This window comes from Haemorhous mexicanus, chromosome 17 (assembly GCF_027477595.1).
Source record: "Haemorhous mexicanus isolate bHaeMex1 chromosome 17, bHaeMex1.pri, whole genome shotgun sequence".
Classification (NCBI taxonomy): Eukaryota; Metazoa; Chordata; class Aves; order Passeriformes; family Fringillidae; genus Haemorhous; species Haemorhous mexicanus.
In genome coordinates, this window is record NC_082357.1 from 2,638,986 (window position 1) to 2,665,145 (window position 26,160).

Consider the following 26,160-nt stretch of genomic DNA (forward strand, 5'->3'; position numbering starts at 1 on the left):
ATTAAGGGAGCGTCCTTGAGCGCAGGCGCTTGGAAAACAGGAGATAGATAGGGCTGGTCACGCCCCTGGGTCACCTGGCCGGAAGTTTCCCTCAGTCCTTCAAAGGGATAGGAGGCAGAACTGTCATAGGGTGTAAGGACTTGGCGCCATTCACGGTTCTAATCCTGAAGTCAAAAGTTCTTAAGGGTTTCTTCTTGTTGAAGGTCTAAAAAGTGAGATGAGGCAGGGTATTTCCGTCGGAAAGCACCTACAACAATTGCCTAGGCCAACTGCCTGACCAAAAGTTAGAGATCCTATTTTTATTATGGGTTCAGCTGAACTGGAGGTTGGACTAGGGGATCTCCAGAGGTCCCTTCCAACCCTAACTACTCCAGGATTATTATTAATAATAATTAATAACTTCCTTCCAGAGTCTCCTTGCCAGCTGCTCCATTCAAATCAGATTTTCCCACCTTAATTTGCCCTTTTGTTTTGCAGCCAGTGTGGAACCACAGGCACCACATCTCACACAGGACAGCAGCAGCAGCAGAGCCCTTTGTCACCGCTCTGATGTATAGGAAGAGCCCCTTTTTTCCTACTTTTTCATTCTGCAGAGGGGGCTCAGAGAAGCACAGCAGGACAGTAGAGGACTGGACACCACCTTTGGCAAGCTCTGCTGTCCTTCCCAGGATGATTCCATGCATTCCTGTGCTGCCCTCAGAGCTGGCCAGCACAGCCCTGCCAGTTTTGGCCAGTTTTCCAGCCAGCATTAACAAAACACCCCAAATCTCACCCCAAATTCTCAAGAAGCACTGAGTGAGGTGTGTACAGGGCATTTCCCCAGCAGGGAGGTCAATGGGTCACTGCAGCCCCAGATGGGTTTTGTCCCCACCCCAGCACAGGCCTGACAAGTTGGAGCGTCTAATCACTGGAAAGAGAAGAACCAAATTATTTGAAATGGTTCTAATTGTTCGAAAAAGCAAGCAGCAGATTTCTTTGATGCTTCTTAAATTGTTTCCTTTAATAGGAAGTGATGCTTTACTCTACCTTGTGCTTCAGAAACAAACGTTTGCCTTCCAAAAATATACAGTGTACACATACTCTGTAGCTATAGATACAAACATTTACAAAGAAACAAGCAGGCTGGAGTGGAATAGCTTGGAAAAAAAAAAAATCACACAAGGCCTTCCCCTCAAGCCCTCCCACAGCCAGAGCAGCCGGGCTCACCCTGCTGTAAACAGCTCCGGGCTGCTGCAAAACACCATGGAGGAACATCAAAAAAATCTCCACACCCCGCAGAGGCTTTGATGGAGGAATTGCAGAGGAATTGACGTTGTCCGTTCCCATCCCCTCCTTTTGTCCTGGGATGTGCCTTGGGATGTGCATCCCACTCCCAGCCCCAGCGCGGCGCTGCCCGAGGGCGCGGGCGGAGCTCGGCTTGCTCCGAAGAGGAAAAGGCGCTTCCCAGGCGGTTGTTTGTTGTCTCTGGGGCTTCCCGGCACTCAGGGCAGCCGGGCACTGCCCGGGCTAGCGGATGGGCCGGTAGGGGAAGGTGACTCCCGGGATGAAGGTCTGCACGGGGTGCGCGGGCAGCGCAGGGTGCGCGGGCAGCGCGGGGTAGCCCAGGGGAGGGGTGTGGATGTGCGGGTAGAACCCCGGGGGCAGAGCCCCGTGCGTCGGCTGCTGCACCGGGCCCGAAATCACCAGCTGGAGCAGGCTGTGGGAAGAAATTCAGACAGAAGGGAGATGATTAGAGGAGCTTTTGTCGTGGCTCTAAGGACAATTCACATCCAACTCAGAGCGCTGATGACCAAGGGAACAGTGACACAATTCTGTTCTTCACAGCTGCCAGGAGACTTTTTTTTCTCCCTTCCCCCCCCTTTTTTTTTAAGCCCTGCTCTTTTTTGCAAAAAAGCAAGAAGAAATTGCAAAGCTAGAAGCAATTGCAAAGGCAAGAGCTTAGAGTCAGGTAAAACCAGTGGGGAATTAGAGACAATTTAGGGGCAGTTCCTTGCTGGAATTTCATTTCCTTTTCCTGTGCCTTTGTTCTAACACACACTGGGAAAGACCACCCACAGGTGGGAGCACTGAAGCCCCTTTCTGTCAGGAATCCAGGGAAGAAGCAGCCAGCACTGTGTCACCTTCATCCTTGGGCTAAAGTGCACGTGAATAAAGGCACTTTATAAATTCCACAAGGACAAACTTTTAGAGATTTTGTCTCAGCAGCCCTTGAGTGTCTTGGAACATGCATCAAAGCCAACACAGCTGCAAAAAGTCTCTTACTTGTTATGTGGTAGCCTGGAGCACACAGTCCTCAAGTCATCTGAAAGAGGACACAAGATTAACAATAAGGATAAAGCAGAAATTAGAGTGGTTTTTCTCTCTGCTGTCCTTTCTAGGAAGGTCAGATTACTGAATAATCATTATTTTTAGTGATTAATTACTGATTTCTGAATCTGTCAGTAATCTGTCATCATCATCAGTCAGCAAGAGATCCAGAATCCCTCTCTCAGGCCCAAAACCTTCATAGCAGAGAAAATATTTCTCCATTTCACCAACTTTCCCCACCAGCCCCTTCATTGTTATATGCGTTTGACATTTAAGAGAGATAAGCCTTAGGATGGATTTTGTAATACCAATAAATCAACAAGAAATAACTGAGACACAGGAAGCACAAGGTTTGACTCTGCCCAGTACCTGTTTTGTATTGGTTTTGGTTTTTTTTAACCACTGTTACTGTAAAGAATGGCTGGAGGTTTTCTTGCTGGAATCTATCAACTAAAAATTGCACCTTTTTTATCCCCTCCAAACCTCTGCTAAAGCAGAATAGCTAGAACCAAGGAATCTAACAACATATCCCCTTGATAAAGTGTTTTCAGGAATAGCTTAAGAACAAACTCCTGCCTTTGTAGACACACACAACGCCAAAACACTGAAATATCTGGTATTTCAGCAGCCCCTTACACTGAACTATCTTCCACAGAAAGAGCAAGTGCTCAGCATGTTCCAGCCAAGAAGAAGCACAGCTGAAATCAGCCCTTGGATCAAAATCCTGGGATTTCTCTTTGTTCTTATAACACTCAGAGTTACTTTATAAAAGATGAGGAGGAAGAGCAGTGAAATTTGACCAGCAGCACTGGTTCAGCCAGGACAAAAGCACCAGATCCCTGCTTAGGCAGAGGCCACTCTGTGCAGTTGTGTCTACACTCAATGTCCTAGCTGTAGAGAGCTTCAAGCCCTCTGGTATAATCTAAAATTGTCTGGTTTTAAGAGAATATCACAAGAAAAGAGTCTGTGTGGCTGACCCTGCCCTGTGTTGGGCCACTTCCCTTTTATGTCTCTGCATGTCTTTTGGAAAGAACTGACTTTGGAGACAGGAAAGCCAGACAAAAGCCATGTCAGCAGCCCTTTTTTACTGAGTTTAGCTGAATTTGGACACCCTGTAATGGGGTCTCATTATAGGTGAGCCTAAGTCCCAGAAGTTTCAGTTGAAGATAAATTATTTGCTTTTCAAATTCTTTGTCCAGCACACCCACCCAGGGGTTTATGTGCTTCATGGCCTCTCCTCCAGCAGGCAGACTCAGAAAACTTAAACTGAAGAAAATCAAACAGTGCTTTTTAAATAGCTACAAGCAATTCTGAGGGGAACAAAGTGTCAGACACCCAGATACAACCCCCTGGTGCACAGTGCAGGGCTGTGGATCAGTCCCCACTCTGCAAAGCAATGCCTGACCCACCCACAGCAGTGATCTCTCCTTTCTTACTCTCCATCCAACTATATTGTGCACTATCACTTTCTAACAGGAGCAAACTACTAATTATGTTGTGAACACCTTGATCTTTACTTCCCTCACCCCAGAACTGCCTCTTACAACTTCTGAAGGAGAAGAATCCCGTGCCAGGTCTCTGCCAGCCCCGCAGACAACTCACCTCTGGTGCACAGGAGAGCTCCTGATGCCATGGCCACTTGCAAAGCCTGAGCCAGCCTGTCCAGGGCAAGTTCAATCTCTTTGGATGCATTGAGAGGATTGAGTTCATCCGACAGTCTGTTAATGTCCTCCACCAGAGGAACCACGTGGTCAAAGGGCACCAGCCCCAGGCGCCCATAAAGGTTTTTCTCTGTTAAATGCCCCTGGAGCATCATAAGAACCTGCAGAACACTCAGATGCAGCTTGGAATAGAGCTGGTGGCAATCCCTGTCCTCTCCTGAAGATGAGTCCTTGGTAATTTTGTTGGGAGCATGTCCATTGGAGAGAGAGGCTTTCTTCTTCCTGGTGTAGGCCAGGGGGGCCTTGACGCACCAGCGGATGAGGCCGGTGAGCGGGGTGAGCTCCAGGAAGCCCATGGGCAGGTTGGCTGCGATGGGAGTGTTCAGGAAGGTGATCAGGATCAAACGAGGGTCCTCAAAGATCCAGGAGACAATCAGCTCCAGCAGGTCCGAGGGAGGGATCAGGTCATCTGCAGACAGGAGAGTTAATGGTGGGTAAGCTGAGCCTTTGTTACTTTACTACAATCTCTGAACCTCCCCAGTTCTGCAGTTTTTCCCAAGACACAACCATGTTCTGTCACCTTCACCTTCCCCACCTATTGATAAGGCACCGCCAAACACTGATATTTATCCCCTTTCCCCGCCAAGATTCTCTTGTAATTTTCTTCTCTGCCACCCACAATCTGCTCATTTTTTCCCTAATTTAAGTCTCCATTTATCCCTTGCTACAGGAAGTACAATGGGCAAGGGAAATAGGAAAAGCTTGTTGGGTGAAGAGAAGGAAGTGCCAATAACTTAACTCATTTATTTTAATACCTACAAACCTAAACAAACGTGTCTTGTGGAAAAACACACTGCAACAACACAATTACATGACATATAAAGGATTATAAGATTATGTAAAGCTTCAGGTGAGAAGTAAAAGGTGGTCATGAACTTGACTATAGACAAGAGAAACCCTGACACATCACCCTGTCACAGGGGGAATGCTGCATTGGAAGAGCAAGCTCCCTTTTCTTGTGTCACCAAAAACATCTCAAATAAACTAAGGAATTAAAAAATTACTTCCTATGACTCAAGTTATTTCCTTTCTGACATGTCTTTCTGACATGATGATGGGATATAAAATATGCACTGAGCTCTACCAAATACTTTATAAAAACAACATAAAGGCTAAGCCTAAACCTCTCTTTCACCCTCAGTAATGACGAGCTGTTTATCTGGAGAAGAGTGTGCAAAGCATTTCCTTTATCAATAATAGCATTTGCTTTTCTGGATTATAGGTGATGTTGGTACTTAGTGTATGGCTGTTCTCTGGTCTACCATGAGCTTTCTGTGGCTGAGTAGAGCTAAATCAATCTTATTTTAGACACCTACAAGCGGCTGAGCAACAGCCTGAGGCAGGCTGTACCACTGGCAGGTCACACACACAGTTAAAGAGTGCACTGGAGTTATGTTGATTGTGTTTCTCACCACTGCTCCACAGAAATCCTACTCCAGCCTACCAACATTCAGAACTTGTTTCTTCCCTATTTGGAAGGGATCAGACTGACAGGCAGCCCTGAGTCTCTCTCAGGGCTGACTGAGCCCAGACAGATCAACTTTCACTCCCAGAGCTGCTCAGTCGATGAGATCCCATGTCCTTTGCCCTCTGTGGAGGACAACGCCCTTTGTGTCAGGTGTTCCTGGCTGCTTCTCCAGCAAAGACTCTCCCTTGTTTCCCAGAGAGGCTGTGGACTCCAAATCCCTGGAAGTGTCCAGGGCCAGGCCGGACAGGGCTTGGAGCAATCTGGTCTAGTGAAAGGTGTCCATCCATGGCAGGGGGTGGAACAAGCTGAGCTTTAAGGTCCATTCCAACCCAAACCAGGCTGGAATTGGTTATTTTTATTCTCACCCCAGCGCCAGATGAGGCAACAGCCACACCCCTGAGCCTCCTCTGGCAATAATTACATGGTAACACCTCTTTAGCATTGGAACAGTTACATCTCTTGCAACAGTTCGTTCATGGTGCATTACACTGCACCTCTCACCTGGAAAGAGGCACTTTTACCTGAAGAGAGGTCGTACAGAGCAGTGACTGATGTGATGAACTGGCAGCAGAAGCGAGGGCTGGCAGTGAAGATCTGCTTCAGGGTCTGGATGGAGCCTGGCACCAGGTTGCAGTAGTCATCCACCAGGGCTCGGGCCAGCCTCACACAGAACACAGCTGGGGTCCTCTGCAAGGACAGCACACAGGACACCAGATCAGACCTGTCACAGGCTGCTCCAAGGGCTGTGTCCCCACCTGCCCCAGGTGGCACTGCGCTGCTGTGGGTGCTCTCTCTCAGCACATCAAGCACCCACTCTCACAGAAATAAAACCATTGTATTGCAATATCAAAACAGACGGTGCTATCCTGAGTTTACAGAATCTGTGGCATAAAACTGAAACCTTTCAGGTCAATATTTTGACTTAGAGAGTTTTTTTTACCACTTCAGCAACATTTCTTCCCTGTGAGGGCAGTGAGGCACAAGTTGCCCAGAGAAGCTGTGGCTTCTCCAACCGGGTCTAGAAGTGTTCAAGGCCACACTAAACAGGGCTTGGAGCAACCTGGAACAGTGGAAGGTGTCTCTGCAGGGGTGGAATGGGATGAGCTTTAAGGTCCCTTCCATCACAAACCATTCTGTGATTCCATGACTCTAACACAGGTCTGTAGTTCAACTGGTCCAGTTGCCATGCCTGATATTTTTAATGTGGGAAATATTCTGTGGAATCCTCACATCACTTAAAAGCTGCCATCTGAAATAAAAATACACCTTGTCCTGCTGTCCAGGTTATATCCCATCCTGCCCTCCCAAAGGCTCACCATGTGGGAGAAAAGGGACCCCCAGCAAACAGGAGATCTGCCTCCTCCCACCTTCCCTCCCTGCACAGCCTTCCTGCTCTTGCCCCTGTGTCAGCTGTGACCTCTGCACATCCCACAAGGGCAGCAGGAACAAAGGTGCACTTCCCAAAGCCCACTGTGGGGAAAGGAAAAGATCTCCAATCTACTGCTTTCACAGAAGACAGACACAGGTATTTCATGCCCAAATTTCAAGACAGGAGTTTGCCTCTTCCACACCCAAACCTGCACATCAGGAAGGGTTTATTACCCAAACTCCAGAGTCAGCTTCTTCAGGCAACATGACCAAGGTTTGCTCCCTGCTTTAGTCAAACCCTCTATTGAGCCCTTTCAATAAGCAGGGATTGGGGAGGATTATTAAAACTTTCACTGACTGTAAAAAAACCACCCAAACAATTTTTTTCTTCTATTGCAGTACATGAATGGATTGGCAAAGCTCTCCCTGATGCCAGAGCACAGGAATGGGCACAAGCACAGACATGGAGGCAGCTGAAAGTGCCAGTGAAGAGCAGTTGACTGTGACCAGCTGTGCCCCAGTTCACTGTGCCCACCCTGGAGCATGCCCTGACCCCTTCCCCAAGACAACTCTGCCTGCACAGGAGCTGTACCTGCAGCCAGAAGGCAGCACACTCCAGCACAGGCACCCTGCAGACAGCCACTGCCATGGAGACCAGCTTCCCCAGCAGAGCCATCCTGCTGTCATCTGCTTTGTTCCCCTGGGGGCTGAAGAGAGATGAAAAGATGACCTGCCGAACTGAATCCTTGGTCTGCTCTTGGAAATAATTGCACATGATCTCAAGGAGCTGAAGTTCCTGAAGTGGGGTCAGTCTCTGAAAGAAAACAAAAGCCAAGCTGTAAAATACACTGAGCCTCTTGAAGGACCACAAACCAAGTGAAAAGACAGGAACAGCAAAGGCTGAGAGCTTCCCTTTGGGCTGAGGGACTCAATCTTTATGCACAGCACACACATTCAAGCTTCCTGAACCACCACTGCATTTATGTGGTGACACTGAAGAGCTCCAGGTTTCATGTGAACACCTGCACACCCAAAGCTGGTGCTTGCTGCACCTGCAAGTTCTGCCCACCAAGTGAGAAATGAGACTGACATTGCTGGAGGGGGGGGGCGGAATATTTCCTCCCTCTGCAAATAGCAGCACTGAGGACACTGCAGGGCAGCTGGGGGCAGAGCTGGCCTCGGCAGCACTGAGGGCTGCAGGGCCACGTACCCCAACAGCCATCAGCAGCTGTGGCTTCTCACTGCTCGTCTCTGAGCCCCAGCTCCATCCCAAACCCCCCCCAAAACCCTGGCAGGGCCCAGCTGCAGCACTCAGGAGCTCTGGGCAGTGCCCAGGGCCACCACCACACCTCAGAATCCTGGGCAACCCAACAGGGACTGGCCAGCAGCCTCCTCCCTGCCAAAACACCTCAGTCACCAGCACCCCAGGGACCCCGGGCTGTCGTCTTGGGGCCTCAGCCCCCAGCCGCAGAGCCTCAGGGACCCAGTCCTGCACATCAGAGCCCTCAGCCCGCAGCGGCAGAGCCTCAGGGACCCAGTCCTGCCCATCAGAGCCCTCAGCCCGCAGAAGCAGCCCGCGCCGGAGGGAGCCTGTCCCGTTCTGAGGCCTCGGGCTCCAGCAAGGATCCTGTCCTGAGCTCCTGGGCCTGCCGTCCTGTGCCCCCCGCGCCTCCCGGGCCCGTCCCGCTCCGCCCGGGGTGTCCGTGCCGCACCTTGGGCGGCGCTCCGCGCTCCTTGGGGACCTGAAAGAGGAACTCCTCGAGCAGATCCGTGGGGCCCTTGTCCACGAGCGGCAGCGGCGAGTTCTGCAGCTGGCTGCTGAAGTAGATGTCCAGGTGGTAGAGCACCTCCTTGGCGGCGCTCAGCGCGTCCCGCCGCAGCAGCGAGTGCCGGATGTCGCTCATGGCCCCGGCCCGCTCCCGCTCCGCTCCCAGCCCCGCTCGGCGCGGCCTCCCTTCGGCGGCGCGGACGGGCGGGCGCTACGGCGGCCCGGCCAGGACAAAAACAGGCACGCGCTGCCGCCGGCGGCGGCAGCGCCTCCTGGCGGGCCTGCGGGGGGTAATGGGGGGGCTCGACCGTGAGGGAACCGGGCCCGGGATGGGCCAGCAGCCCCCTGGGGGCACCTGGGCATGGGGGCAGCTTGGCACAGGGGACTCAGACAGGCGGTCCCAACCCTGGGAGGAGCCTGGCCCTGAGGGGGTCTCGGCCCGGGAGGGATCTTGGCCCCGGGGCTGGTGCTGGCGTTGAGTCAAGGGGTCTCAGCATGGAGGGCTGAGGGTGTGCAGGGATATCGGCGGTGGGGGCTGCTCCTTGGGCTGGCTCAGGGGCTCCTGGCTTGGGAGAAGCTTGGCTCTTGGCTGTGGGCTTTGGAAAGTGCACCTTTGTTCCTGCTGCCCTTATGGGATGTGCAGAAGTAGGGTTTAGCCCTGGGGGGGGTATTGGCCCTGAGGGTGGTCCAGGCCTGGGGGTCTTGGCATGAAAGGGGTCTGATCTTTGTGGGGTCTTGGCCCAGAAGTGGTGTTAAGCCCTGGGACTCTACTTTGAGGGGGTCTTAGCCTGGGTGAGACAGGGTCTGGGGGGACCTTGGCTCAGGAGGGTCTTGGTTCTGGGTCTGGCCCCTGGGGGTGTTCCTGACCTGAAGAGGGATTGACCATGGAGGGTTTCATTGGAAAACTCTGGGTCCAACCTGGGGAGCCTGCTGGGGGGGGTCTAGGTCCAACCCTGATCCCACTGTGGGAAGCACCCCTTCTCTGGAGGGTGCCTGGCTCCAGGGGAGAGGCTGGCAGGGCCCCCCAGCCCCCTAAGGATCACTGTACACCTTCTGGGAAACAGGAAAGCTGCCTTTGGAGGCAGGGACATCAGCCAAGGCCACTGGGACAGCGCTGTGTGAGCTGTAGGAGCAGCTGGGGTGGAGGGCTCCCACCTCCCAGCACTGCATGGCCCTCCCAGGGACAGGGCCTGAGGCAGGTGACCACCTGGGGATGGGCACCATGGCAGGGATTTGTCATTCTTTTGGGACTTTTGGCTTCACACCCAAAGACTACACTGGGATGGCTCCTGCTGGCCCCAGCACACTCACAGCTTGTTGGAAATGTGGGGTGCTGGGTGAAAATGATTCATGCTGGTGAAATAAACACTTTTTAAGAGAATTTGTATCTGGTGATGAATGAGAGTTGCCCATGCCATGTATTGGGAAGCTGCTGATCCCCACAAGAGATCTCTGACATTCATTCCACCTTGCAGAGCTCTTGTTGGCATTTTAATCCCTTCTTGGCCTTACCTGTGGTAGGAGGCACTGGCAGAGGTTGAAAGAGCTCTTTTTTCACTGAGCAGACCTTTGCTTCTGTGAAAAATGCCATATGGAGCCTGCGGCCTCACATGATCCTTGGCTGGGCACCCACCTGGCAAGGAGAGAGTGTCCCTGTCCATAAATGCAGGTGCAGATCCTTCCCCCTCCAGAGTCCTTGGACGACATCAAAGGTAGGTCCTGCTCTCCTCTCTTCCCTCACCTCCAGGAGCTTCCCTTGACAGTGTCACCTCCACCAGCTCAATTCTACCACGATGCTCTGCTGGGTCAAACCTGGGCCCAGCTCGGGGGTGAATATGCCCCTTGTAGGTGCCTCTGCCTGGGAGGTTCAGAGGCTGCTGTGCTCTCCAGGAGTGGGGAGGATTTATGGGGCTTTGGGCAATTTTTGGCATGACCAAATCATGGCATTGCCAAATGGCTGTGTTATCAACTGAAGGGACTGTGGTGTTAGAGGGAAGAGTTTGGAGCAGGAGTGCAAGTGGGAAAAGTAAGGATTTAACTAGAGCAGCTGCCCCAGAAGGAAAAGTGAGCCCAGGGCCAGCAAATCCTTCCTCAGGCTCAGATTTGGTGTGCCAAAGCCGGAGCATTTGCCCGTCCTCTCAGCCCATTTATCGGGCTCTGGGTGAGTTCAGGCACTCAGGAGCCCAGACTTGGGCAGGGCTCAGATCTGGTGAAATATTACCCCAAGGCAGTCAAGTGCCACGGGAAATACTTCCCAAACGCCTTCCCCGTGGATGGGAGCTGCAGCACTGCCTTTGCAGAGGGTCCTGAGGGAGCCAGCTGGGTGAGGATGGGGCAGGGGCACTGCTGGGGGATGGGGGGCAGGGGAGGGGCAGGTTACCCTGGGTGAGGATGCTCCAGGCAGTGAGGAAGGTGGAGAGGGGAGTCAGGGAGGATCTATCCCTTGCTCTGTCCCAGCACAGCTGCTGTAGGGTCTTTGGGGTCTCTGGCACTGATCCAGGGAAAGGTGGGAGAGGCACAAGCCATGGAATTTCGGAGTCCCTGGCCACTGCTACCAATCCCAGGCCAGAAGAGGTGTCCAGGCTGAGCTCTTCCTCATGGGGAATGAGGAAGTGACTGCTCTGTGTCACCACAAAATGGCATTTACTTGCTGGGCAGGGAATTTTCCACTCCAGCCTTGTGAGTGACCTGGCATCCTTCCAGGAGGCACAGGTAGGATGAGGCCCCATGCAACAGAGGTACAATCCCTGCATCCTGCTGGTTCCCTAGAAAACAGACGCCTCCCAGTGAAACCAGTATGGCCAGTGGGAACACCCTGATTATCCCTGTTGTCTGTCCCAAATCCCTCTCTCAGCCAGGAGGGCTGAGCCCCTCCTGCACCTCTGCATAGGATGGCAGCCTCGAGGCCAGTGCTGTCGCTGCTGGCGACAGCTCTCCTGCTGCACGTGGCCACCACGCTGAAGATTGGTGCCTTCAACATCAGAGCCTTTGGGGACACCAAGATGGCCAACCAGACCATCGCAAACATCATCGTCTCTGTGAGTGGGGGGGAGGAGCAGGCGTAGACATGCTCTGGTCTCTGGGATGCAGCCAGCTTGGGCAGTAGGACACCTGCTTCATCCATCCATCCCTCCATCCATCCATCCATCCATCCATCCATCCATCCATCCATCCATCCATCCCTCCCTCCCTCCCTCCATCCCTTCATCCATCCATCCATCCATCCATCCATCCATCCATCCATCCATCCATCCATCCATCCATCCATCCATCCCTCCATCTATCCATCCATCCGTCCATCATCCATTCGTCCATCCATCCATCCATCCAAGCCTTCATCTACCCATGCATCTGCTCTTCCCCCATCACCATCTCCCACCTCAGGCCATCTCCACCCTTGCAGGTCCCCAGTCAAGGCTGGGTGAATTTGCTGCTGCCCAGGTTCCTCCCCTGGAGCAGCTGCTGGGTAGGTGGTGGTGGACACACAGGGCCCTTCCAAGCCAGAGCACACCAGCACAGGGGTCCCCTCCCTGGCCATGAGGTCTCTGTTGCCCTCCCATTGCCAGCCTGGGAGCCTTTGCAGCCCAGAAAGTCAAACACAGAGCAGCTCCCAGCCAGGGGAGAGCAGCTCTGAGTTTCTCCCCCCAGATCCTGTCGGAGTACGACATCGTTCTGGTGCAGGAGGTCCGGGATGCCGACCTGAGTGCCGTGAATGACCTCATGGACCAGCTCAACAGGTGACCCCAATGGCTTGGTCTGGGAGTGACTGCAAAGGGGATTCTGGGATGGATTCCAGCCACGCCAGGGCACCTCTGGCTCAGCTGGAGAGAGCCTGGTGGATGCTGGGAAGCACCAGGAGCCTCCTCTTACCTTCTCCACAACTTGCTCCCAGTGCTGGGGAGCGCCCATACGACTTTTTGGTCAGCGTCCCCCTGGGTCGGGGCACCTACAAGGAGCAGTACCTCTTCATCTACAGGTAAGGGATGCTGCCAGGTGCCACCTGCCACCCTCCCCTGCAGCCCCCAAAGGGGTTGGGTACCTTTGGGGGCCCAGGCTGTGGCAGAATCAGTGCTGGGGGCTGCCCTGCTCTCCTCCCTCAGGTCAGACATGGTCTCTGTGCTGGGAAGCTACTACTATGATGATGGCTGCCAACCCTGTGGGACTGACACCTTCAGCAGGGAGCCCTTTATTGCGAAGTTCTCCTCACCCACCACACGTGAGCAGAGCTGGCCTTGGAAGATGCCCAGACCTGGCACAGGGTCCCCTCCATGCAGGGCTGAGCCCAGAGCTGTGCCTGCCAAGCATAGGGGGGTTGCAATCCTTCACCAGGGTCCCACCCATGGGTGCCCGGGGTCCTATGTCCCTGCCCAGCATGGCCAGCAACCCCTCCTGTTTCCCACCATGTGCCGTCTCCTACAAATCACCTGTGATCTTCCACCATGAGTTCTTTCCAGTTGTCTGCCATCTCACATCTCCAGCCGCTTCCCACCGCGTCCTACATCCCATTATGTGCTACCTCCCATCTTGTGCCATATCCCACCATCTGCTTCCTCTGGCTGGGTGCCATCTCCCATCATGTACCATCTCCTATCACCTGTCATCCCCCACCCCTTGTATCTCCCATCACGTCCCATTTCCCACTTTGTTCCACTGCCTACCCCATGTGATCACCTCCACCTTCTGAGAACCTCCTGAGGGCACACACACTATCCCATCTCCTGCCCAAAACCATATTGACTGGCAAATGCTAATGGGAAACAAGCAGCAAACCCCAAACAATGCACAAAGGCATGCAGCTCCCCACTGGAATTTCCAGTCTGAGCAACTGAGCACCAAACTCAACACACCCCTTCCCTTCAACTACTTTTCCTGGCCAGTAACTGGGGCTTGGCGTGGGGTGGTTTCCTGGGGTTCCCATTCCCTGCTCAGGAGCTGCACCAGGCCAGGGGCTGATGGCCAGCTGTCCTGCAGAGGTGCAAGAGTTCGTGTTGGTGCCTCTGCATTCGGAGCCCAGCCAGGCAGGACAGGAGATCGATGCACTCTACGATGTCTACACCGATGTCATCAACAAGTGGGGGACTAACGTAAGCAGCCTTGGGTAGCCTGGCTCCTCCCCAGGGCAGCAAGTGGGCAGGTGGGATGGACATGTCCCACAGGAGGCCTCTTGTACCCATCAGAGCAGGTGCCACCCCAGCAGTCTATAGGCAGGGAGCTGCTGGATGGCCCTCCTGCCATTCCTGGGGGCTTGTCCCTGCACACTGGGTCACCTCAGGGGGGTTCGTAGATTAAGAAATCTCCCTTGAGATTTTAGGGAGCCCTTGCTGCCCTGTAAGGTGAGTGGGCAGGGACTCAGTGCTGTGCCCTGCAGGACATGATCTTCCTGGGTGATTTCAATGCTGACTGCTCCTACGTGACCAGCTCCCAGTGGCCATCCATCCGCCTGCGCTCCCTCCACGCCTGTGAGTGGCTCATCCCCGACAGCGCCGACACCACCGTGGCCGACACCGACTGCGCCTACGACCGGTGGGTGCCGCGGTAGGGGGGCACGGGGGGCTGCCATGGGGAGGACTGAGGGGCACTAACACCCCCCGATGCCTCGGCAGCATCGTTGCCTGCGGCACCGCCCTGAGCCAAGACATTGAACCTGGCTCCGCTGTCGTCAACGACTTCCAGAAGAAATTCCACCTCCAGATGAAGGATGTGAGTGAGGGGCTGGGTGGGGCATGAGCCCAGCAGCATTGGGATCTGCCCCACCATAGCTCCTGGGAGCGTGGGAGAGCTCCCTGTTCCCAAGGGTGCACCTAAGAGTGGCCCGATCCCAGCTGTCGTACTGAATCAACCCCTCCATATCGAGCATTTTGGGGTATGGTCTAAATTTTAGGGGTTGGAGTGGAGCGCTGGGGTCCCAGCCAGCCATGACAGTGGCAGTGGGTCCACATGAGCTCAGGATTTACGAGTTGACTGTGGTCAGGGTGACTCTGCTCTCCCTCACACACAGGCTTTGGCTGTCAGCGACCATTTCCCAGTGGAGGTGACCCTGAAAGCCCACTAAGCCTCTTCCCACAGCCGTGGCTACCAGGACAACTCAGCACACACCTGCATCCCTTGCAGGAGCCTACACGCCACTGGTGCCAGCCAAGCTGCCCACTGTCCCTGCAAGGAGCCCTTGAGCTCTTGTGGAAGTGTTTTGCTTTCTGCTTCCATTAAAAATGAGCCTTTTCCTGCATCTGCAGCTTTGGAAGGGAGGTCTCTTCAGTATCCCCAGCAACCCCTGGTGCCCCAGGCCCTCAGCCCCCTGCCAGAGAGACAGGGAGGTCTCCAGGGCTCCTGCCATCAAGAGACCTGCACCCATGGGGTGGTGAGCTCTGCTTCCCTCTCAGCTGATGGTGGCAAAGCCGGGACTCTGGGAAGGGGCTGGGGGGTTCCAGCCTTTCCAGGATGCAGGATACTCTTCTGCCAGCTCACAGGGCCACATCCTGACAGAGCCTGCCTGGCTGCAGGGCTGCTGACAGGGTGCTGACAGGGTGCAGGGAGGACATGAGTCAGCTCCCAGGGGGCTTGGGGCTTCCCAGGGGGTTTCGGTGCCAGCACAGCACCAAGGGACATGGGACTCATCCCGAGACTGGGTGTGAGGATACAAAACCTGGAGGTGCACGAGAGCCTGGCAAGTCCTGGCATGAGCAGCCGCCAGAGGCAGCTCCGTTGTCATCCTGGGGTGATGCCATGGGCCATGGTGATGCCATGGACTGGCATGGGGAATGCCAGCCCTCCTGGGGCTACTTTGGGTCACCTGTGGGGCTGTTCTGGGTGACACCGGGGCTGCTGCAAGGGCTTGCAACCATCCCCTCTTGCCATGGCTGGTGGCGCTCACCTGCCTGACCCACACACTGGCCATTTCCTTCTCTTCCCTCTAATTACACTGTCTGAATCACCCAATTAAGGCCAGGGCCCTTCACCTCCTGCCTGGCCACCGTGCCCACTCTGTGGTCCAGGTGCCCCCCAAATGGCAGCCCCTCAAGCCCCACACACCCACCCAGTCCCACAGGGATGTCCCAGCATTTCCAAGTCTCCCTGTCTGTCCTTTGCTGTGTCAGCACAGGGATGGCTGGGCTGGCCCCACCCTGTCGCTCTGTGGGATTTTTGGTTTCCCAATGTGAGAAGGAGCTCAAAGTTATGTCAAAACCCCCAGGGGGTGTCAGACTCATCCTGCTTTGCTGGCACCTCGGCTGGGAATAAAGCCGCCCGTCCTGCTGCCGGCAGGGCAGAAGCGCTGCACCTTCAGCCAGGTAAGGACTGCTCCGGGATCAGCACCTTCAACTGCAGCCAGGTGGGACTGGGATGAACTGGGATGAGTTGGGATAAGGCTCCTTACCCCAAGAGTGGGGGCTGTGGTGAAGTTTAAGGATGTGGAACAGCCTGGGGTGCCTGGAATGCTGGTGGTGGTGGATGGGGCTGGTGGGCAGTGAAGACACCATGGTGGGGGAGTGGAGCTGGGTGATCGCTGGAGCTGGAAGAGGCAGACTCACAGCTGTGAGACAGGATTTATCTTCTTCTGGGAGTGGTGAGCTGGCAGACTGCCCATACCAGCTCTGCAGCCTGCTCCAGGCAATGCCCACCATGACACACTGTCACGCACCAGGACTTTGGAAGGATCTACATGTTTTTTTCCTCTACCTCAAACACAAAATAGTGTTCTGAGTTCATCTCCCATCCCTGCACCCCTGTGACCCAGCAACAATCTTGGAAGAATGGGGACTGTGACACTGGAATTGTCCCTGCTGGCTGTGGCTCTCCTGTGCCCAGCCACTGCCATGCTGCGCATCGGTGCCTTCAACATCCAGTCCTTCGGTGACACCAAGATGTCCAACAAGGAAGTGGCAGAGATCATCATCAATGTGAGTGCAGCCAGTGCACCGCGGGGGTGGGCTGTGTGCTGGGACAGACCCCAACAGGGCTCCTGTGTCAGAGACGTGGGGATGTGGCAGAGGATGGGATGGCATCGCAGTGCTGGGGATGGCCTGGGTGGATGAAGGCTTGCTGGGGTGTCAGGCACAACCTACAGTGCCCCTGAGCCATCCCTGGGGGACATCTGCCCTGGCCCAAAGGGACTTGCAAGTCCCCATGGTGCTGAAGCTGGAGCTATGTCCCTGGCTGGGAGATGGGTGGGAGAGTGGCCCTGAGCTGTCCCCCTCGGCCTCGCAGGTCCTGCGCCGCTACGACGTGGTGCTGGTGCAGGAGGTGCGCGACTCCGACCTCAGCGCCGTCACCGAGCTCATGGAGCAGCTCAACAGGTACAAGAGGGGCTGGGACTGGGATGGCAGCACCAGCAGGGAAAGCCAGGCTGCCTGAGCAGTAAGAGGCAAAAAAGTTATCCATCAACAGAGAGTTTATTTTTGGAAAAAAAAAAAAGAAACAAATGTGCTGGGGCAAGGAGGAGGCACTAAAAACAACACTGGGAATAAACCAGTGAAGAGAATAGGGATGCAAGTGATACAAATCCTTTCTGAAAGCTGTAAGCTCACCAGAGCATGCAGGATGGAAAGAAACTACAGCCCTGACAAGCTCTGTCTCCAAAATTCAACATGACAGGGCAGAAGGAAGAGAGGGGGAGGAAGGGACAGGCAGACCTTGCACCCCCCCAGAACCCTGTGAGTGGCCAGGGGACCCCAGGATGGGCCCAGCAGTGGGTGATGCTTTGAGGAGGTGGTTCTGGCACCTACAAGGAAAAGGGGTTGCTGAAGTGGGCTAAAAATGGCCACAGCAGGGTGGCAGCCCCTCCACCAGCTGGGTGCTGACCCAGTTTTGGGAGAGGGCATGGCTCAGGACCATGCGGAAGTTGCTCTTGCCGTGTTGAAAGGCAGCTAGTGCTCCTGAGCAGGTGTGCCCAGCCCACGTCCTCACCCCTTCCTGTGTCCCCTCCAGCATGGTCACAAGAGTCAGGGCAGGGAGGGTGACGCTTGGTGCTGCAGAGCCCCAGGCTGCTCACTGACCTAATTTAGCTCTGCTGCAAATGAAGGTGAGGAGTGAGGAATGTCCCTGCAGAGAAAGGGTGGCAGGAGCCACCCCATGCCAGGCTATGCCCAAGGAGCCACCTGGGGGACAGGCACTGGGGGCTTCAGAGCTGCTATACCTCCTGTCACCCCACAACCAGGGCACAGTGGACCACAGGGACTCTAGTGCAGGAGAAGCTGGTGCAAACCCTAGGGCCACCCAGCTCCTGGACATGCCAAAGCCAATGCAGGATGGTCACAGCCACATCACTGTCCTGCCTTTGTGTCTCTGCAGCGCCACCACATCCCAATATGACTACGAGATCAGCGGCCCCCTGGGACGGGAGAACTACAAGGAGATGTACCTGTTTATCTACAGGTAATGGGGCTGGCAGTGCTGCAGCCTGTGACATGGCACTGCAGGGCCACCAGCACTACAGAGGGGACACAAGGGCCATGCCAAGTCCCAGAGCCACAATCCTTTTGTTGCCACAGGACAGACGTTGTGTCTGTGGTGGACACCTACCAATATGAGGACCCCCAGGATATCTTCAGCAGGGAGCCATTCATCCTGAGGGTTTCAGCACCCAGCACCAGTAAGTGGGGGAACAAGTGGCCATGGATTGTGGCATGGGGTGGCCGTGGGGCTGACATCCCTCTTCCCTGGCAGAAATGAAGGAGTTTGTGCTGGTGCCCCTGCACTCAGCCCCACACGATGCTGTCGCTGAGATTGATGCACTCTACGACGTCTACCTGGCCATCATCAACAAGTGGGGGACTGATGTGAGTGTCACCAGCACTAGGGGGGGACACAGAGGTTGGGGGACTGATGTGAGTGTCACCAGCACTGGGGGGGACACAGAGGTTGGGCACTGACCCCTGGGGACCGTCTGACCCACACTGGGGTCCTGATTTGAGGCAAGCACAGCTGGTGCAGGAGTGGTGGGGTGAGGACCCTGTTCCTGCCCTGTGACAGGGTGGTCCTTGTCACCCCCACGGGAGGGCTGGTGGCAGGAACAGCCCACCAGCCCATCTCCCATCTGCAGAACATGATGTTCCTGGGGGACTTCAATGCCGACTGCTCCTACGTGCAGCCCAGCGACTGGCCATCCATCCGCCTGCGCACCAGTGACATCTTCAAGTGGCTGATACCCGACAGCGCCGACACCACCGTGGGCAAGTCAGACTGCGCCTATGACAGGTCAGCGCTGCCACCACGGCACCACTGTCCCCTTCCCTGGCACCCCGGTGGCCCCCTGCCTGCCTGCACTGCCAGCAGGGGCAGGAGTGGCACCCACCATCCACCCACATCTCGCCTGCAGGATTGTGGTGTGTGGCAGCAAGCTGAAGAGAAGCATCCTGTCCAACTCAGCTGGTATCTACAATTTCCAGCGTGCTTTCCAGCTGGACCAGGAGGAGGTGAGCCAGGATCACACACTGGGGCTCTAGCAGGCACCAAAGCTGAGCTGGCCCAGGCTGCAGGGCTGTCCTTGTCTCTCTCACAGAATAATGAGATTGGAAGAGACCTCTAAGATCGAGTCCAACTTATGCCCTAACACCTCAACTAGACTATAGCACCAAGTGCCACGCTCAGCATTTTTTTAAACACATCCAGAGATGATGATTCTACCACCTCCCTGGGAAGGGCACTCCAGTCCTTTATTATTCTTTCGGTGAAAAACTTTTTCCTAATATCCAACCTACCCTTCCCTGCCATAGCTTGAGACTGTGTCCTCTGGCTCTGTCAGTGCTGCCCGGTGGAAGAGACCAACCCCACCTGTCTGCAACCTCCCTTCAAGAAGTTGTAGAGAGCAATAAGGTCTTTGAGGGGCTCAAGGTGACAAGGGACCCAAAGGTAGAAACAGGACAAGGGATTTGGGGTCACTGCCTGTCCCCATTGGGAAGAGATGCACTGGGCTTTTTATTATCTTCCATAGGCAGGACTCAAGCTCAAGCCAACCTTGAACAACCCATCACTGGCACATAGCCCCCACATGAGATATGGGGGCTTGGAGGGGAGTTGACCCCCAGCCAGTGCCCACCCCAAGCCACACTTGGCCATCTCTCCATGAGAGCCTTGTGCGTTGAGTGTCTTGGGGCTGGGGACAGTGTGCCTCCTCCAGCAGGCAGAAGGTTCTGGCAGGGCAATTGACTGCCCTGCAAGCCCCAGCAGCAGAGCAAGGGGTGATGGCTCACTGAATATCTCCTACCTTTCGCCCTCCTCCAGGCCCTGGCAGTCAGTGACCACTACCCAGTCGAGGTGAAGCTGGCAGCCTGAGCTCCTCCTGCAGCCACAGACCAGGATCCAGCTCCAGCTCCCACCACCAATCCCCACGAAGGTGTTCCACTCAGCCCCATCCACAAGTCCTGTGCATGGGCTGCCCCAGATCCCGGTCTGGAGAAGGAGGGCAGCTGGCTGTGCCCAGACCCCCCAGCCCATCATGAACCAGAGCTGGGGACAGGCCACCAGCCAGGACATTGTGACCACAGACAAGCCATGGAACAAAGCATCCATCTCCTACCTCATTGAAGATTTATTGACAAACCTCATTTCACGATTAACTGTTGGACAGGAGGGCAGACATCTGAGGACCTTCAGGCTCGGGCCATGGTGTGTTGAGACCCTGTCCCTGTCCATTCCTCGGGGGGCTGGGTGGGCTCTCCCTGCCCTTGGGGAAGGCAGCAGTGGTGTCAGGCACTCTACAGGCACAAAGGGAAGGGGCAGCTGGGTGGCCGTGGGAGCAGGTGGCACTGCAGGTGACTTCGCTGTGAGACCAACAGCTACTGCAGCATTTCAGAGGGTGACTCGACCTCCCAGGGACCAGCTGGATCCTCAGCTCTTCCTCTTCTTCAGCATCTCCATGTACATGCGAAGGGACTTCTGTATGGACTCTTTTGAGACGAAGCTGATGAAGTTCTTGATGTCTTCCTCCCGGTGAGCTACCAGGCGGTCCAACACCGCCTTCCTCATCATGGTCTTGGTGAGCTGGCGGGCATGGTCTGCAGAGAGGACAGCAAGGATGAGGAACACGCCCTGTTCTCACCCCTGACCAGCTCTCAATGCCACCAAATGCTGGTCTAATGGGATAGCTCACACAGCAAAGTGCTCTTGAAAGCAGCAGGGAAAGGGGTAAGAAAAACCCATCAGCTGGGAACTGAACTGGATAAATTCTCATACAATAAATTGTGGTTGTACTGCTCAGTGGGGAAATGACTGATCAACTGGCAAAGACAACAAAAAGTTGTGTACCTCATTCTTTCTGTGCCCTCCAGAGCCCAATATCCACCTCCAGTACGTACCAGCAACCCAACAACATTCCTTATTTGAAACTGCTAAGCTGAACCAATCCCTTCAATGCCTGCAAGACAGTCTGCTCCAGCCAACCATGCTGTACAAAAACCAGCAACACTTCCCTTGAGCTCATCCCTGGGCCTGTGCCACTCCACATGGATACGTGGATGCTGCTGGAGCTGACTGAGGCCTCGAGCACGTATCTGCTCACACCCTCACAGAGTCACGTGCAGTGATGTGCAGCACATCTGCTGCACAGATGTTTTAATCAAGCACTTTGTGACAATGAAATGGGGACGGACCCCCTGCATCCACACACTGGGAACCCTGAATTACTCCAGCACCTGGGTGCTGAAGCCACCTCCACCCAGAGACAGCTCTGATTTAGGGGAAGGATCTGAACGGGACCTCCTGGAAGTCAGGAGAGGGCACAGCTGAGATATGCTCTCCAGCCTGGGGGGTAAGGTGTCACTCTAACACCAGGACAGTAGGGAGGAGAGGTGGCATGGACAGATCTGTGGAGAGCCCTTTCCCAGCCCAGGAGCCTTGTGCTGCAGTCACAGAGCAGCCCAAACACGCGATGCCTGTGCTGTCTGCCTGTCATCCATAGCCCCATCACTGCCATCCAGAGTGCCAAGAGTTGATTCAGACCATGAAGGCAGCCTGGCAGCCACCCAGGAGCTTTCACCCAGCCTGTTCACTCAGCTCCATGGCAGCTTTCCTGGGCTAACACCTCCACTGACAGACAGAGATTCGGTTTGTCTGTGGAGCTCAGACGCCTCCAGACTGACTCAGCAGGACTGGCAGGATGAGCTAAGCTGGAGCCACATGCCCTGAACATTAGCACAGTGTCCCTTTCCTTTAGCCCAAGCTGCTGGGCTGAGCTTTCCTACCTCCCAGCCATCCAAACCTCCCCTTTCAATGAAAACTGTTACACGGCTCCCAGGCACCAGCACCTCCCACTCAGACCAGGTCCCCTGCTCTTCTGCCAGAGGTTTACCAGGAAGGGCCAGCCATTGTGCCATGACAGCTGCAGCCTTCTCCATGAGCTTCTCCTCTGGCACCAGCTCGTCCACAAGGCCCAGCTTGTGGGCCTCTGGTGCAGGGTGGAGGGAGCCCAGCTGGAGGGAGCGTTCAGCAATTCGGTGTCCCACAACATTCACAAACGTGTCCTTAAACCTGCAAGAGATGGGAGGGAAAGCCACGCTCAGGGGCAGCTCACCCAGACACCGAGAGCTCACAGCAGCCTGGTCCCACTCCCCAGGCTCAGGGCTCTGAGAGCATCCTGGTCCCACTCCTCAGGTTCAGTGCTCTGAACAGCAGCTGTGGGCTCAGTCATGACGTGAAAATGGCTCTCATGATGTGAGAAGAGCCATTTTTGGGAGTACCCCAAGAGAGTTCCCTCTCCTCTGTAAGAAAGCTGCTCTTTTTACCCTCAGTGCCTGTGGGTACCCACTTGCTGTGACTGAAAGCTCCTTCCCAACAGTACATTTATACATTCCTAGAGCAAACAAGGGCCTGTGTGCCAGTATCCTAGTGCCCCCATGCTTTCAGAGATCTCCACACCATGGGATTTTGCAGGTATACAGTGTGTACTCAGAGAAAAGCCTGTTCCCAGACTGAGCCTGACCCATGAGATCTCACAGCACTAGTTCTGGAGTTAACTGCAGGGCCAGAACTGAAGTCCTTGGTGCAGGATGTGAGGACATTCTGCAGCCTGAAAGCTTTTCAGATACCTGCAGGTATGAGGTATCTGAAAATGATACATGACAGAAATGAGGCGTCATCTCCTGCAGCTGCAAATACCTGACCCCTAACACACAAACCACACCACTGTGACCAGTTGAACTAATTAACTCCTTGAAGATTAATTCCTTCTAGAGATCTACACATGATATTAGAAGTGGGAGGTACTGGCCTACCAGAAGGGAGCCACAATGCCCAGCTGGGCCTCGTTTAAGCCAATGCTGAATTTGGGATTCTCTGCCATGATCCTGTAGTCACACGACAGGGCGACAAGGCAGCCCCCGGCCGGGCTGGACCCCTGGCGGAGAGAAGGACACAGTGAGTCCAGGACATGGTTACAAACACCCCCCAGCCTTGCTGATCACTCCAGAGCACAGAAGACACCAGGAAGACAGAGAAGATGTCCCCCAAATTTCTGATCACCTGATTCAAAACAATCCTAAAGAAGGTTTCTGATGTTTATCAAGGTTTCATAGAACCACAGGAGGGTTTGGGTTGGAAGGCACCTTAAAACCCATTTCATTCCCAGCCCCCTTCTACAAGCAGGGACACCTTCCACTAGATCAGATTGCTCAGAACTCCATGCAGCATGGCCTTGGACACTTCCAGGGATGGAGCAGCCACAGCTTCTCTGGGCAACATGCTCTAGGGCCTCACCCCCCTCACAGGGAAGATTTCCCTTCCATTTGCGACCATCTTTTCCACGGCTCAGTGCTGCTCAGCCCTGCACAGGATGCCTGAGAGAAAACCCAAGTGCCTTCAGGGGGGAGCTGTGGACAGGCACCACTGTGAGCTGCCAGGGCAGCACCGCCCTGGAAAATGAAAACAAGACACCAAAAATGAAATGACCCATCCATGGGCATGGAGACTCCAGCACCACTTTTCTGCTGGCCAAGAACCCCAGCTGGAGGAGCAAAACCTGCTGGAAATGCTGAAATGTAAACCAGCAGTGCCTGCAGCTTACATACAGCCTGCAGCATCCCACGCTGCCACACCTTCCCACACCCCGCAGAACTGACAGACACGAGTTTTGCCTGAACACCCCAACAGATACATCCCTGGATGAATTTCAGCCTGGTTTTTCAGCTGTCCCTGCCCACACAGCCCAGAGCAGCCACAGCAGGTGACAATGCCACCCTGAGGAAGGTGGGCCCAAAGGACCTACGCTGACTGCAGCCACTGTGACCATGTTGGAGCCGTAGAGCCGCAGCCACATCTCCTGCACGGCTCTCCAGAACTCGGTGTAGTGCTCTATGCTCTTCCCACACATCTCAGTGATGTCCAGGCCAGAGGAGAATATTTTGGGAAGAGCCTGTAATTGGGAAAAGACAGAGGTCACTGAGAGTCACAGGGAAGGAAGGACCCTTTAGCTCTCAGCCGGGCAGATGGAGGAAGGGAAAGTGAAGAATATGTCCTATAAATCAGGGTCTTTTGGGGTTCTGAAAATACCTCCCCAGTGCTCCCACTGCCTGGATTATCCCATTACCATGGCATGCAGCGCTGGGCCTCTGCTTGCAACACAATTTCTCATTGTCAGGGTGCTTGTGTGAGTACATCAGCCACACAGCACAAAACTGTCCTGTCCCATTACCAGGCACCACCTTGTCCCCACCACATCTGAAAATAAGCACTGGCATCTCCCAGCAGCTCCCTGTGGGTGAGCCAGGAGATGTTACAGGATGTGTCAGGTTGGCAGATAAGCAGATTTCATTTTCATGACAAAGCACAACACTTGGCTGTCATTTTTCTGCTAGAAAAGGGCACAGAAGAAAGATCATGGCCCTTCCAAGAGCCCCCCCTCCCCTCCTCCCTGAGCCAATCCAAGGTGCCTGGGGGCCTTCCCTTGCCAGTGACCCAAACAGGAGTAAACCCTTACAGAGGTGATGATCACACCCCGGCAGGCCCGGTTATTCTCCAGCTTCTCCAGGCTTATGGAAAACTCTGTGAGGAACTCCAGGCTGAGGCTGTTCACTGGGGGGCTCTTGAACTTCATCACGGCAACACCTGTGCAGGGCAAGCACAGGGACATCAGACTCCCCCCCCACCACAGCAGCTCACACTGCCCTGCCCAGGGGAGCTTCACCCACCTCCGTTTCCCTCACCAAGCCGTGTCTTCCCACTCAACAACATTCCTGGCTGTTAAAAAGTTTCCAGAGCAGCAGAGCCAAGAGCAAGGTCCTGTCTTTGCCCAGATCCACCCACAAGCCAGGGTCACTCAGCAGGTGGTGGCACCCCACATGTCCCAAAGCCCAGCCACCTTCTGGGCCACTGTGCCCAGCAGTTCCCTTCTCTCTGGGCTCAATGGGGAAGGTCGAGCCTGCAGCTTTTGTCACAACAAACAGCCTGTGTCCAGAGGGTCACACACCTGCTGTGAGCCTGTCAGCACCAGGGGAAGGGCTCTGAGCCCTTGTCCCTGTCCACACTGCACTACCCTACCCAAAAGGTCCTCCCTGAGTGCTTAGCCTGGGAGCTGCAGCCATGCCCAGCTGGGAACACCACGAGGACACACCCAGCAGGACCTGGGAAGCCACAGGAAGAGGCTGGGCAAAGGTGCCCAGTGTCCCTGCACTAGGCACCTTTGCTCAGTGCAGGGACATGGACACATGACAGCTATTCCTGGTAGCCAGGTCACAGGAATTCCCAACAGCTCTTCCCTGATGGAGCACTGCCACTCTACCAGATGCCCAAACCAGGCACCCCCAGAGAGGGGACAATGAGAGCCAGGATCTGTCTGTAGCACCAACCACCTGAAGTGCCCACAACTGGCGAGACTCCCAACCCCAAACACTTCTCCCCAAGCCTCCAAAGCAGCTGCAACACCCGGGGCTTTGGTGACTTTCCATGCCCAGAGCCACACATGCCACGGGACAGGTGTGGAAGGGTCCCTGCCTGTGCCCCACAGTGCCCTGGGTTGAGGGTGACACCGCGGCCGTGCCACCCGCCGTACCTGAGCTCTCATCCAGCTCCACCTGGATCTTGTTGTTGCTGAAGGAACGGCACGGGGCGAGCGGGAGGCCCGGGGGCTGCAGGGGGCTGGGGGGCGGCCGGGTGGCCCTGTCCCACGCTGGGAGGCGGCAGCACAGGGGCAGCACACCTGGGGAACACAGACAGGTAAGGACGGGAAGGGCATAGCCTCCACCCACAGGTGTGGGGGGCGCTCCCCAAAACCGCTCTGCACGGACACGGCGGGACACGGGGACACCCTGACCCGCTCAGGGAGGATATCGGGACACCCCAACCCACAGCAGGGGGACACGTGGGACACCCTGACGGTAAGGGAGGGGTACAGAGAGGCAGCGGGGGCTCGGGGACACGCCGAGCCCGCGGCAGGGAGCGGTCAGGGCAGGGTCCGGGCGCACCTGAGCGGCCGATCCGGCGGGCGAGGGTCGCAGCCGCCATCTTGTGCGGGCTCAAGGGTACAGGGCGGGGCTAAGGAGAGGGCGGGGCCCCGCTGCGGCCCCTGGAAGTCCCGCCCACTGCTGTAAAGCTCCGCCCACAGG

At 55.3% G+C, this 26,160-nt stretch overlaps 3 protein-coding genes across 3 annotated transcripts; 1 reads left to right on the forward strand and 2 right to left on the reverse strand.

Moving 5' to 3' along the window:
* Window positions 1–970: 970 nt before the first annotated feature.
* Window positions 971–8,841, reverse strand: INTS15 (integrator complex subunit 15). Its single transcript, XM_059861645.1, has 6 exons — window positions 8,577–8,841; window positions 7,457–7,678; window positions 6,018–6,183; window positions 3,910–4,437; window positions 2,263–2,302; window positions 971–1,696 (listed from the first exon to the last, which is right to left on the reverse strand). Exons 1-6 carry the CDS (start codon window positions 8,766–8,768, stop codon window positions 1,507–1,509), a joined length of 1,338 nt encoding a protein of 445 aa, XP_059717628.1. The 5' UTR covers window positions 8,769–8,841; the 3' UTR covers window positions 971–1,506.
* Window positions 8,842–10,890: 2,049 nt separating this feature from the next.
* Window positions 10,891–20,824, forward strand: DNASE1 (deoxyribonuclease 1). The gene is given in 18 exon segments (XM_059862054.1): window positions 10,891–10,955; window positions 11,523–11,670; window positions 12,281–12,369; window positions 12,525–12,608; window positions 12,733–12,848; window positions 13,604–13,716; window positions 14,001–14,155; window positions 14,236–14,332; window positions 14,631–14,675; window positions 14,866–14,990; window positions 16,365–16,527; window positions 16,835–16,923; window positions 17,918–18,001; window positions 18,118–18,284; window positions 18,287–18,405; window positions 18,669–18,823; window positions 18,945–19,041; window positions 19,850–20,824. Coding segments are annotated over 18 exon segments (1,947 nt in total). The 5' UTR covers window positions 10,891–10,905; the 3' UTR covers window positions 19,901–20,824.
* On the reverse strand, window positions 20,139–26,102 carry ECI1 (enoyl-CoA delta isomerase 1). Its single transcript, XM_059861670.1, has 7 exons — window positions 26,020–26,102; window positions 25,608–25,754; window positions 24,537–24,664; window positions 23,826–23,972; window positions 22,837–22,958; window positions 21,915–22,093; window positions 20,139–20,622 (listed from the first exon to the last, which is right to left on the reverse strand). The coding sequence occupies exons 1-7, from the start codon at window positions 26,057–26,059 to the stop codon at window positions 20,456–20,458; spliced, it is 930 nt and encodes a 309-aa protein (XP_059717653.1). The 5' UTR covers window positions 26,060–26,102; the 3' UTR covers window positions 20,139–20,455.
* Window positions 26,103–26,160: the final 58 nt, after the last annotated feature.